Source organism: Pieris rapae, chromosome 8 (assembly GCF_905147795.1).
Source record: "Pieris rapae chromosome 8, ilPieRapa1.1, whole genome shotgun sequence".
Classification (NCBI taxonomy): domain Eukaryota; kingdom Metazoa; phylum Arthropoda; class Insecta; order Lepidoptera; family Pieridae; genus Pieris; species Pieris rapae.
In genome coordinates, this window is record NC_059516.1 from 2406562 (window position 1) to 2421151 (window position 14590).

At 33.4% G+C, this 14590-nt stretch overlaps 1 protein-coding gene across 1 annotated transcript; it reads left to right on the top strand.

Moving 5' to 3' along the window:
- The first annotated feature begins 1037 nt into the window (after positions 1–1037).
- On the top strand, positions 1038–5661 carry LOC110995626 (UDP-glucosyltransferase 2). Its single transcript, XM_022262884.2, has 4 exons — positions 1038–1974; positions 2479–2695; positions 4668–4884; positions 5340–5661. Exons 1-4 carry the CDS (start codon positions 1123–1125, stop codon positions 5623–5625), a joined length of 1572 nt encoding a protein of 523 aa, XP_022118576.2. The 5' UTR covers positions 1038–1122; the 3' UTR covers positions 5626–5661.
- The last annotated feature ends 8929 nt before the right edge of the window (positions 5662–14590 follow it).

The following is a 14590-nucleotide window of genomic DNA, read 5'->3' on the forward strand; positions in this document are numbered from 1 at the left end:
ATATGTGATTTCAACATTTTGTTTACGACCAGTCAGGTAACTTACCAGCCAATTCAAAGGCAATAATAAATATATAATAAAATGTTTCCCTTATGTTAAAAATAACTACAGATACCTGTTTGCGTCTATCAATATGTTCCACATTTACCCTTATTAATGAAAAAGCTGCTTAAACTGCTGCTGAGTTAAAAATTATATCCTAATAAATTTTTAACCCTTTGAAAATCCTACTCTTCATCATTTATAACACTGCCTTGGTTTGCCTCTTGGTCTTATGTGAGTCCACTGGACGTGTGTATAAATGAATATATCAGATTGAATTCAACATGACAATCAAATACTATTATTTGATAGGTAGCTGAGATGTTTACTTTCCTTCAAAAAAAAGGAAAGCGAACATATAACCATACTATGAAAAAATGCCAGAACCAAGATCTTGAGATGGAATTTTTTTTCTCATTATAAAAGATAAAAATACAAGAATTTTCGCCCAAGATTAAAACTATGTATCTACTTAACATGAATTTTTTAATATCTTTATACATATTTACTGCAAAAATAATGTTGCCGTTCACTGGCACTAATTTTAAGTCTTGGTAGATTTCTATATCCATTTCGCGATGATTTTTTATCTCTTAACGGGTGAGCTTTTTGAGCCTGACTAACGCCGTCGATTTTAGGTGAAGGCATGCTGGTTTCCTCACGATGTTTTCCTTCACGAGCGATTGCTATTTGCACACATAGAAAGATAAGTATTTGCCTGCACAGCCGTTATTCAAAGAGTTCTCAGCTTTTAGTAGGTACTATACTTTTCACTACTAAACTCTGCTTAGAATTGTTGCAATGTATTGTAACTTGTATAGATGATTTTGCATTTCAAGCTAAAGACAAAAATGTCGAGACAACAATCATAAAATTATAGAACGCGACTGAAGCATATTTTCGTTGGAATCATAATATTGCGTGATTTGTTTGTGCTCACACATACATAATCAACTTGTATAATGATTTACATTAATGTATAGTAGTGAATGTCGAAACGCATCGTCAGTTGATCATGGTCCTCTGATCGAGAACGACTCGCGACACGCGATTTGGGTTCGTTGACCTTAGGATAAAGTTATGAATTCGATAAAGCTTTTCGTATTTATAATAGTGATTCAATTATTTAATCATGCTGCCGCGCTTAACGTTCTCGCCATCGTGACGCTGCCGCTTAAAAGCCATTATATGGCATTCGACAGATTCTTCCGAGAACTGGCCAGCAGAGGACACTCTGTCACAGTTATGAACAACTACTTGGAAAAAAATCCGCCGCCTAATATGACCTTTATTGATCTGTCCCGTGATAGATATCCACATATAAGGATGCCACCTATGTCGGCATATGAGGGTTCTAACTCGCATTATATGCGATTGATTAATATATACTATCATTTTTTCGCAAGATCTCAACACGTAGGACAAGACTGTGAGCATCTAGTCACAAGTAAGGAGGTTGTTGACTTTCTAGCTAAGAAGCAGAAATTTGATGTGATCATTGTTGAACAATTTATGAGTGATTGTGGTGCTGCTTTTGCTGCTGCTTTGTATGACGCACCTATTATTGGTATCACTTCACACACGCTCTTGCCCTGGTCGTATTCAAGGCTGGGAATTCCGTTCGATTTTTCCTCAGACGCATTTTATTTCTCCACTGGCGGCCAGAGACCCTCGCTATACCACAAAATAGAAGCATATTTAACAAATATATGGGCGCAACATGTTTTGCAGCCTGAAATATTTAAAACAATTAATGGTATATTTAAGACGCATATACCTAAATTTCGTGGGGATGTGGAAGAGGCTATAAAGGAGAAAATGATGATGATGTTTGTGTATCAGCATTTCTCTGTTACTGGGGCCCGTCTTTTACCCCCACAAGTTGTGGAAATTGGTGGTATACATATTAATAAAGCCAAACAGATACCAAAGGTAAGTGTTTAATTTAGGTATCATTGCCTTATCTGTACAGTAGTTTATGAGCTTAATGATAATGACTACAAATATGAAGAAGTAATTAGATCATACAAATATTATGTCGAACCAACAGATAATTTACGACTCATAACAAATATAAATTAACTCAGATATAAATTAATTAATGACATTCAAGAATTCTATTAATTTTACTGTAAAGTACTTATAAGGAACTAAGGAAGGTTAACGTATAATTTACATTTCTGTCTTTATATTATCGGTATAAATAGTTTACGTATGAAGGATCATAGGAAGCAATGTCATAGGCTGGTTAGGAAAATATTATCATCGTTAGTAAAATTTGTCTTTAATACATGAATGTTTGTATCTATTAGATTTATATTGCACAAAGATAAAGATATTATTGTATAGGCTGCATATTTATAATTGTCCTCTGATACGACCGTTATCAAATTACAAACTTGTACATATTTTTAATTAGTACACCTTTAATTCCAGGATATAGACACATTCCTATCATCAGCACCTCACGGGGCAATTTATGTGAGTTTCGGTTCTAACTTAAATGCTAGTACACTAAGTACAAAGAAAATGCAAGCGTTTCTGGATGCGTTTAAAAAGATACCACAAAAAGTTTTATGGAAAATCGAATCTCCGAATATTACAAGTGAGAATGTTTATACACGACCTTGGTTCCCACAACGTGATGTCTTATGTAAGTATATTCCATGTCTATCCATATCTATACCGTCATTCTATAGCGTCGATAGCCGCTTCCAATCTTTGGTTTCTGTTTCGACAGACATATCATTTAGAAGACTGCAGTAATGTTTGAAATTACACCATTGCAACTTAAATTTAGAAAAAACTATCTATATGTCACCGTAGAGAGAAACTCTCTCTCTTCAGTGGGAAGGTTATGTATCTGAGCGTCGTGGTCAGCAAGATAAAAAGTGCGGACTATCTGCTTCCACCAGTTTCTGTCCAAATACGTTCGTGGGCCTCGTTTTAAAGTAGGTACATAGTGCATTTTCAAGTAGTGATAATATTTTTTGATAGTAGATATGAAATAATACGATAATGTTATCATAGTGAAATTTATTAAAATGATAAAATGAAATTTAAAAAACTGGTACATTACAATTTAATCGTAAAATTTGCAATTGTTACAAATACAAAATTTAAATACAACGAAAATCAATGAAAAGAACTGTTCGCATTTATTAATTAGTATAAGTTCTTGCGAATTTTCAAAGCTCAGAAAATTGTCCTTTTATAGGTATTTTTTATAGAAATCTTTTGATGTGTCGCTCGTGACTATAAGTACCTAGTGTAATATTTTTTTAATTGGGTATTTTTCAAAACGTCTCGCGGGTCGGATCATTTCTTACAGAAGGCCTCGGGTCGTTGGTTCCCCATATACCAATGGTGTAGAGCTTTGTGGAGTCTCTCACTTGATCGATCCATCCAGGTGATGAACGGTGATCTTTTGCCTTTTATGTTACAAACACCAATCAGAATCTACAAGTTCCCATTGCCTCCGCACATTATATAGCCGAAATATAATTCGTTGTCGGCATATGGTAGAGTCGAGTTGTTGCGCTTTTTAGAGGTGACTAGTACAAGAGATATAATATGTTATATTACCGCACTAATGGCTTTATTCTCCGGTAATAGATGCGTAAAAAATCCCAGTCTAAAGTAACTGAACAATATCTTGATAATTATTATTGATGCCACATAACCTACCTCAATAAATGTGATAAATAGAGAGCTCAATCACACAAAGCTATAAATATAGATATAAAATGATTGATTCTAATATGTTTGCACGCGTTGTTTCTTGCTAATATAACTGTATCCGTAAATACAGGTTTGTGTTTCGATAAAAAACGTAGATTGCCGAGGCTGTGGTTTTTACATATACGGCCTTCGCGGAGTCTGGATATAATTAAAAAACGTCATTTAAATTAGGTTTTATTAAAACATTTAATTCAACTAGATGCTGTCACATATACCTAGTCCAGTTAGTAGTAGTAAGTTCTATTACATCTTATCAAAATGTATAACTGTATTGCTGAGAGGGTTCACAACATGATCAAAGATGGTATCTATACGTTAGCTGAAGGTTTCACTCCTTTTTTACAAAAATGTAGTTTTGTGACTCCTTGATAAGTCACGCCGCACCAAACCATCACTGACGTAGGATGATGAAGACCACAGTCGCTATTGTAAATTGATTATGAATATGCAACAATATGTGAAATGGCGCAAAATTGAAAGAAGTTATATAATATAAAATAATTAAAAAGTTGAAAAAAAGTTTTTATGTAACAGTATTTATGGCTAGACTAGGTATATTTTTTTTATAAAGATAGTTACACCTCTTATGTAATTACAAAACCAAATTTAAAATATTAAACAAAGAAATGCCATGAACGGCCTAAAAAATATAATATATTATACTTATAAATATTGGTGTCTGCATGTGTCACATGCGTACGATGTGTTTATGGGTGTGTGCGAGAGAGAATATGTGGCTATTTACATATTATTTTGTGTATCACTTTAGTATAAGCCTTTGTTTTACTAAAAATGTCAAATTGAGAAAATAAATCATTATACTGGACAAAAATTCTATTTATACGAGAATATATGTATTACTTTTTATATATACATTTTCTCAGGTCACGAAAAAGTCTTAGCATTTATTTCACACGGCGGAATGCTGAGTCTCTCTGAAGCGGCGCATTGTGGAAAGCCATTGTTGACAATACCATTTTTTGGAGATCAATTTTCAAACTCGGCCACAATCGAACAGTCGGGGTTGGGAAAAATATTATATTTAGATGACGTAAATGCTGACAGCTTGACGGATGCCATACAATATTTAACGTCAAAAAAGTAAGTGATGTTAACAAAGATTGTTGAAGAGAAAATGCTATAGGGTAAAGTTTTGAGCAATGTTGGCTTTTAATTCCTGAGGTCGTAGGTTCGATCACCGGCTGTGCATTAATGGAGGAATTCATTCTATATGCGTATTCAACACTAGATCGCTGAACGAAAACATCGTGAGGATGCTGATCACCTAATTCTGACGTGTGTGTGTGTTAGGACGCTGATTACCTTCTTCTATATTGAATTGACAAATGATTATAAACATATACAGAAATCTGAAGCCTGGAACTGAACAGATTGTAGTTTCAGATTTATATATGTTATTTTTTCGGTACAAGGTTATATTTTAAATAAAATTTGTCAAAATCGGTCAGTGAAATGAATTTAAAGTGCTGTATAAAAAGTACTAAAACTTTTCTGAAATATAAAAGAAGTGTTAATAACTTTTAACTGTGTTACAGGATGCAAGAAAACGCGCGTAATATTCAAAGTTTGTGGAATGACAGACCCATAGATGTTTTGGATAGCGCCATCTATTGGACGGAGTACGTGGCGAGACATCGCTCTGCACCGCCGAGTTTACCGACCAAACAGAGCACGTGGTTTGAGAGATCGCTACTAGATGTCTATAGTGTGCTTATCAGTAGTGTTATTGTAGTAATCTTGATAGTTTACGGTTTGCTTTCTATATTAAAAATGTTCATTAAAAGTTGTTTCAACAAATATGTTAAAAATAAAATGGATTAGATATATGAATATTGTAAAATAAATGTAAATTTGTTATTGTAGAATGATTAATAATTTATTACAAAATATAGATCAATTTTGTTTTTAATTATTAAATATGTGTAAAATAAATAAATATGTACACACACTGTAATTGAGTTTTTTTTTCGTATAAAATTATTTCGTATAACTATTTCTCTGGTATTTTTTAAAGCTTTTATTTCGTATAGATTCTATATACATTTTGGGACGTAAATCATAATTTTTAGGCAAAATCGTTTCCTTAGTTGTGGAATTCATCTCGAAGAACGATTAATATGGTATATTTATTTATTTATTTATTTACACTTCGTAACATTTTAACAAAAATACATGACATTACATAATAATTATATATGTAAGTAATGCAACGTTTACTTTACAACGCCTTATCGTTAAAAAGCGATCTCTTTCAGGCAACCTTAGTAAGGTAAAATCTAAAAAAATATATTTGATGGGTAAAGTGATTGTATAATTTAACACACAATATATCCATTACTTACGCCAGATGGCTCGCAAATGCATTGCCTGCCTTATAACAATATCTATAAAAAGCTTTCCGGATTGTGTCTTTAATGGAAGGAACATTTATACTCGAATACATAGTAGGTTGGAGTCTGGAGTATCCTAATGAAATGTTTACGGATGAGTCAGGTTAGTTGCGAATAATATCCTCAACCGACACATAACGACATTGAATCGAATTAACAATAATATTTGTGTAAGGTCAGCATATTAGACGGGCCTTTAAATGAGCGACTCGAGCGTAAGTCTGAAGCGGTCACGATAAGCTTACGCTCACATGCGATTTCAATAAAAAATAAATAAATTAAAAAATAAATAATTACCTCAAATAACGAGGAAAGTTTAGAGGGTTTTTTTTAATATTTATAAGACATTTATATTACAGATTTATATGAAAAATCTGTATCATATGTAAAAAGAAAAATGTGTATCATATGGACGTCTGTCAAACTGTCAAAAGGATGTTTACATACATAGTATAGTACTCCACACTTTCGGTTCCATTCTATTCCTATTAATCAAACATGTGACTCTGCTTCATATCAAGCTATTAACTTTAATAGCACACACATCTACACAGTAATAGTATAAGATTTATATTTATTGATGTAGTCATATCGTTTGTCATAAAACGCTTGTTTCGGTGCTGGTCATAAAATTTGGCGATTATAGGCCTAAGGCCGTTAAGATGATTGATGCAAAAATTCATTTGGCAATGAGTGATAATTCGATTTTCCGCTACAACTAACGGGTAAAGGAGTCGACATATATTAATTGATACTTGTATTAGAGAAATAATTTATTACGATAAATGACACATTCATTTATATATCAAGTTTTGTGTACAATCTTGACGAATATTTTGATTATGGACTGATAATAAGAACAGGTATTAAAAAAACTTTCCAAAATTTACATTTTATTATTACTTTACAGTGCTGTCAAACGGATTTCTTTCTCGTCTTCGATCGGTCTCATCACCGATCTCGTCAGAGAGATGTGAATACGCCGTATGCGCTCTATCCAATTCTATCGCACTTGCGCTACGTCACCAATCACGCCAGACCGATGAGAGACGCAGTATGCGTTCTGTCCGCTCTAACGCGTATTGGCCACACTTACATTACGTCATCGTGCGTTAGGTTTTTATTTTCGTTACGGAATTTCTTGATTCGGTCGCCGCGCTCAAAGTCCGCGATAAAATCTATGCAATTATTTTTTTATTTAGAATTATATTGCATAATGCAATATAATTCTGAATTTTGGGAATTTGGGAATGTTATTCTATGTTGGTGAGTGACAAATGATTCATGAATAAAAAATAAACAAGCTGGTTATAAAACAAGAGTTAATACAATAAAAAGACGCATACCTTGAAATTCGGTGGCATCTCTATTTTGGGACAATAACTCATAACATGTACTGAAGGCTGAGACAAAATTACTTGTAAATAACCCGGAATTCGCTGAAAGGTTGACCGTTGCCAATGAACTTCTAAGGCCGTTTACAATAGACAAATGGATGAACCAGGAATACAACTATTAGTGTGTCTTCCGTGATCCCATTGAGATTTTTTATAAATACATAGTAAAGTATTTTTTCTCAAACTTTTTTGTGCCATTCTCGTTTTAGCGTTTAGCCTTTCTAAGCACTTATGCTCCCTTATGTAACAAACAAAATTTTAATTATTAAAAAATTAAATTGTACACTTATGAAACTTAAATGATAGGTTATTGGAATTTGTTAACTAAACACAGTAAGTAAATTTTCTAACAAACATGAAAACTAAAACCTTAAAATTTGAATGAAGATTTTTCTATATTAATTTATTAATTATAAAGAGCTGGTCCAGTCCAGCGTGGTTTGGTAGAAAGTGGTTTATAATGAGATCGTTTATAAAGGTCAATGAACTTTCAACTGTAGTCGGAAAATAAAGGATCTAAGAAGCATTCTCCCAAGTAGCAGAAAGTATCTCTAACATATTTCTGAGCAGACCGTAAATGCGGCGGCGTATTTCTACCGTTTGCCACCGAGTTTATTAACAATTTTAACTCGCATAACCGGCGATTGTGAGTCGCGTATGACGAAAATTTTGATTATGTTTGCTTTTGAAATATTACAGAGATATTTTGGTATAGTTTTGTACCGGATTTAACTGACCGCGACTTTTGTTTGTGTTACATTTGCATAATAACTTATCTATAATACGTCTTTATGCAGTTATACAATATCTTATCAACAAACTTAGGGAAACGTAATAATTACTCAAGTCCTAGGATAATTTGAAAGCAAAATAATTATTAATACGCTGATCAATACTAATGAAGAAATCTGAAATAATATTTATTGTTTAGTGGTATCCAACCTTTTTTGTCCTGGGCCGATTTATGTATCTGTTTCATGATCATTTGTAGTATAATAGACAAGTAGATGATGGGTGATCAGACATCGACATTTTGCTTCTAAGGCAAGCCATTTTCCTCAAGATGTCTTCCTTCACCGTTCAAGCGAATTTTAAAAGCCCACACAGAAATAAAGTCAGTTGGTGCACAGTCGGGGATCGAACCAACGACCTCAGGGATGTGAGTGGCACTATTTTGGCTTTTGGATGATCGTGTCAGACATAAATGATATCCCGACGGATTGACTTACTGGAAGTTATAAGAATGCGCGACAAATAAACTATAATGTATTCATTTTCATTTATGTCACGTGCATAATATGTATAGTCATATTTTGTAGTTTATTGAGGAATCAACTTAAGAATGCGGAACACTTTTGCATATATATATATAATATCTGTATAAATAAATTAAGCATTTACACAGGTAAACGAAAGGGTTGTACAAAATTTATTAAATAAAAATAAATAAAGCAGTGGCGCTACAACCTCTTTAGGTCTTAGATTTCTGAATCTGTTTCATAATATTTTTTTTTAAATCCAATAGGTAAGTAGGTGATTAGCTTCCATTGCCTGACACACGTCGTCGACTTTTTGGGTTTGAGACATGTCGGTTTCCTCACGATGTTTTCTATGTGTGCATATAACATTTGCTCAAATGGTGGAGGTTTGAGCAAATGTTAAATGCACAGCCGGAGATCGAACCTACGACCTCAGACAAGAGAGTCGCGCGCTGAAGCCACTAGACCAACACTGCTCTTTAACAAAATTTATTATTTTATTTAAATCAATCTCGAAGCTTTCGCATTAGGGGAAAAATCTAAACATTATGTTCTATCGTAAAATATACGTATCCAGCTAAAATTACGATAAGGAGACATTGGTATAATGAAATTCATGTCAATTCGGGAAATTCCGGCGTTCAATGAAAACAAATTTCTGTTGCCTTATGGGATTATACGCAACGAAAAACTGTGTCAGCTATAATCGTATTGAATGCATGATTTCACTTCGTATGTGTTTTTCTATACGATAACTTTGGTCTTAATAAATTTTAATTTTAAAGATACTTTTGACGTATTATATCATTAATAGATAGATAGACAATGACGGCGATTATATTGGCTTACATATTATCCCTTATAAACACGGAAATTTTGTAGATTCACAAAGAATTGTTGAGCGAATGTCTGCCGTTATAAGTTGAGTTATCTAGAGATGAGTTGCCCATAAGGAGTCGAAGAACTAAACAGAAGGTTACGTAACAGAACAGAACAGCATTATTCTATTCTGAAATGGCAGCCTTTACTCGTTCTTTGATACATTTTACCCACTAAAATTAAATTAAATTAAATAGGTCCTTTAAGAAAAGAGCGTACCAATTCTTAAAAGGCCGGCAAGACACTCGCGAGCCCTCTGGCGTTGAGAGTGTCCATGGGTGGCGGTATCACTTAACATCAGGTGAGCCTCCTGCCCGTTTGCCCCCTGTCTAAAAAAAAACTATACATCTTTAAAGGAAATATCAAAAATACAAAACCTAAATAATACAAAGTAAAATTCTGTAAATTATTTTCAATTGTATACTTCAACTGCGGTTCAGTACAAAGTAGAGAATTAAACTTTATGTCAAAATCTAAAAATAATTTTCTATTTAAAAAAAAAAATCTATTGAGGACGAATCTATCTTGAGGAGGTTCTATTTAAACTTAGATATAAAAATATTCATGAATAGGGAAAAAGCATTCCATTAATATGGTTCTAAAGTCTATTTATCGCATGAACGCGTGGCTCTGAACAGCCTTTTATCTCTCTATGCACTACCCGCTTCAATGTCGTTATAGCTTCACGCTTTTTACAGTTCATTATATAGTATGTACGAACCAGTATTTCATGCTAAACTTGATATATTAAACATTTTTACAAACTTGTTTTTACAGTTAACATAAACGGTTGTAGAAATTTTAAACTGTATACACAGATGCATTATCAACAATCCGAATCGCGAATTTAGGTTTATAAGAATATTTCTATTATATCAAGTTTTCTTTGGAATAAAACTCGCAGCTGAGTTTACTAAATTCCTCGTATCACCTCGACGTCCGTAGTTTCACAATAGCGCGTTTTTATGGCAGATTTTTCCGCGCATCACTTTGTGGAACCAGCTGCCCACTGTATTTCCGAAGCAATTCGACTTAGGATTTTATATAATACTAGCGGATCCGACAGACGTTGTCCTGTCTACACGTCTTTTATTTCAAAATTTCAATTTTTAATAAGCCATTTTGATGAAAATTATTATTCAAATGTTATGACAATATCTAACGATCCAGCACATGGTCACACACGATATAACACAATGATAACAAAACTTTTTTTAAATTTCGGGACAGACTAAAATTAAAATTCGAATATTATTTAAAATTTGACACTGCGATGGTAGCGCCGTCTGTCGGATCCAATGTAAAACATTCCAAAATCAACAACAACTAATAAATTGAAAATTAATTAAAAAAACATTGTCCAGCGGACAAAATTGTGAATCTAAACCATTCCCAGATCCCCTTGAACACACACAAAAAATTTCGTCTAAATCGGTGCAGTCGTTTAGGAGGAGTTCAGTCACATACACACGCACACAAGAAATATATATATATATATTTATCCCTCTGGGCTTTGAGAGTGTCCATGAGCGGCGGTATCACTTAACATCAGGTGAGCCTCATGCCCTTGTGAACCATGTTCTATTTAAAAAAAGATCTTGTATATAGGTAAATATTAACAATAGTATTTTTTTGTGATAAACATGCTCTTTTGTCAGAGTCATTAAGTCAAATATACAGAAATCTTAGACTACGAGGGTCTTTTTTCAAATTACTAATAAATTTTTTAAAGTTTTTGATACGTCAAAAATACATCCTAGTCTTTTATTTGTTCTACCTACGTTTATTTTTGTCTCAAAGTTATAAATTCAGTTACATTTATAATCAGTTGTATATCTACGCAGCAAAACTTGCAATGCAGTTTTAAGTAAATTTATCCAGTGTCTGTTTAACTCTTTGTCTCAATATAACTACATAATAAACCCAGGGCTGGATTTAGAGGTCTAGAGGCCTCGGGTCAACAACTGTTGACTTGAACTGTTTAATTTGGGGCCGTCGACCAACTGGTGACGGCCCCTATTATATTGTGAAACAAAATAGAATCTTTAGTATAAATTATTAAAGTTAAAAATATATCATAATAAAAAATTTTAACACATTGTTTTCCTACCGAACCCTATTGTAGGGCCCTCTCTTTTGTGGAGGCCCTACAATTGGGGCTGTAGCTCCGGATTCCCTCTCCTAAATCCAACCCTGGACAAAGTCCTAAAAGGCTCATAAAATTACATCATTTAATATAATATGCATAGCACCATGCATGCATACTTCCTTTAGGTTATATTAATCAATCTCTTACATCAATCTGTACATAAAGATATTTTATCGCTAATATAAATATTCATAGACAAACTGAACGTGTCTCCAGGTCAGCCAGCACATCCGGGGATTTTCTGATTCGTTCATTTCCTAAAAACTTATTAGTAGTATCTCGAATACCCGAGAATAATCGCGGCCATTTAAAATAGAACGTTATCCATAGTATAAGATGCTGTGATCCTGCATAAATATTTTTAATAGGTACATTCGTGTTAAGTCAAACAGATGACTCAAGAAAATGAAGTTCAAACATATAAATGATGAAGCGGGGTTAAGATGAGAGACTAAAACCAATTACTCCTAAACCAGGAAGTGATCAAAATCTGATTACTATCATGACAACACAGTAAGTCCCTTTGTGTGGACAAATCATTTGCACACATGTGAAGTCATTTCTCCGAAGGTAGCCTAGCTTTGCTCAGAGAACCTAAATGTGGTATATCGTTTTGTGTGTTATTGCATTTCAATATTGTATTAATCCCATAGCAATTATCACTTAAAATTCTTCTCATGCATTGCATTTTGAGCCTTGTAGTCTATATCTTATGTAGATTTTTGTAGTTTAAAGGATGCATAATCACCACGACGTCCACAATTGAGGGTTTTTAAGGCAGTTTATAAATAAATACACAAGAAGTATTTCGAACCAATTCGACTTAGTGTGTAAGAAAAGAGCGTACCAATGTTAAAAGGGCGGTAACGCATTCGCGAGCGCTCCGGCATTGAGCGTGTCCGTGGGCGGCGGTATCACTTAATATCAGCTAAGCCTATTGCGCGATTTCCTTTACCTTCTATTTAATCCAACGGAAAAAAACATACACTATTCGACAGTCTTTTTTTGGATCAAGTATCAGAAATTAAACTCTGCGTAATCTATGTATTGTTAAGTCTAATATAAAGGAATTGCTCACTAACCAGCATTTTACTGAGCAAGCGAGCCACAGTTTTATTACGCTATTCTAAAGCACTTTGTTTAATAGTCGGATATGACCGTAAAACTATTAAAGGGAACTTTTACCGACCTTTACGCAATCTTAAAGTCATGAATGAGACTCGCAAAATAATTACAAGGTAATCTTCTTTAAACGGACTCGTACGAGGCTTATTCAATACACGTCAAAGTTGTTAGAGCCCCGGGCTTGTTGGTGATGTTTTATTGCATATTAAATGCACAGATATGCATAGAACCATCTCCGAGTAATGCAAAAAAAATACTTATTATCATTGACGCGATAAGGTAAACACAAGACGATAAACAAATGTGAGAGAAGCTTTACATTATGGCCTAAAACAGAAGTGGCAATGATTTGGGCTTATAGTAAGATATATATGAAAGGTGGACAAAGGATCAAGGGAAAGTAGAAGAGAGGGGAAGCCCCGTAAAAAGGGGGTTCGAAGAAATAGGTAAGGTAGCAGGAAGCAAATGGAGAAAGAAAGCTATGGACGGAGTCAGTTGGAAAGGCCTATATCCGCGGAGGATGTTTGAATTGACTGTACTGAAGTTAGCTACGATATAGAAATAGCTGAAGTTACCAAGAAAACAAAACGCGTGTGTACTTATGTACCAGCGTTATACTTCTTTGGCCGAATATCCCACAAGATAAAAGAAAATGACTAGAGACTATTAATTATTACTTATTAATTAATGTTCACTTAAGCTTTAAATGGATAAAGATATTCTGTTTATTGGTGAAATGAGAATCAAAAAAAAATCTAGAATGAAGATGATCTGTTCAAATTGATTGTATCAGTAAAGAATAACGAATCTTTATATTTGTTATGCGTCGTTTAAATTTTAAATTACTCAAAATCTAGTACATAATTATTTAAAGTACTAATATAATTATTTCCAGTTATTTGCCTGTAATTAAAAATTCGCTATGTGATACAAGGTTTGCAGTAGGCCTCAGGGCGGGTGACATCAAACAAAATTATTAAATTGGCGAATTGCTACGGTGAATGGTGACATAATTTGTTTGACAGATTGTTAGATGTCAAATTTAAGTGTGACAAAGGAATGTCATTAACGTTTCATTGACATTTGACATCTAATGATTAAGTGCCTTTGCAAATTACGTAGACAGAAATTAGAGGATAGACTTGTGGAAATAATAAAGGAAAACATCGGTTTTATTTTTGTTACCTTCGTAGCCAGAATTTGTTTTCTGTGCCATCTTAAAGTTAGTGAAAATATAGAATGTATGAGAAATTATGTAATTTTGTATCTAAATTCTAATGTCCACATACATGCTCTTGCTAGACTATTTTTAAAATAACAGAACCTTTTATCGTCTATAAGTCAATGTATAAAAAAAATATTGTTATGCTAAATAAATGATTTTATTTGTAACAGTTTTTTGAAATACGTATCTATGTGAAATGGTGGATGTTTTATAGAGTATAGCGATCATAATAACCAGTCTATTTGTACTTAACCTAGGGTAAATTACATGGAAAATTGACACCACATAATTCGATAAATTATCTGTATTTCTAGAATCGCGGGATTGATTAGGAATTTGGTTATTAACTGATCAGTTTGCGG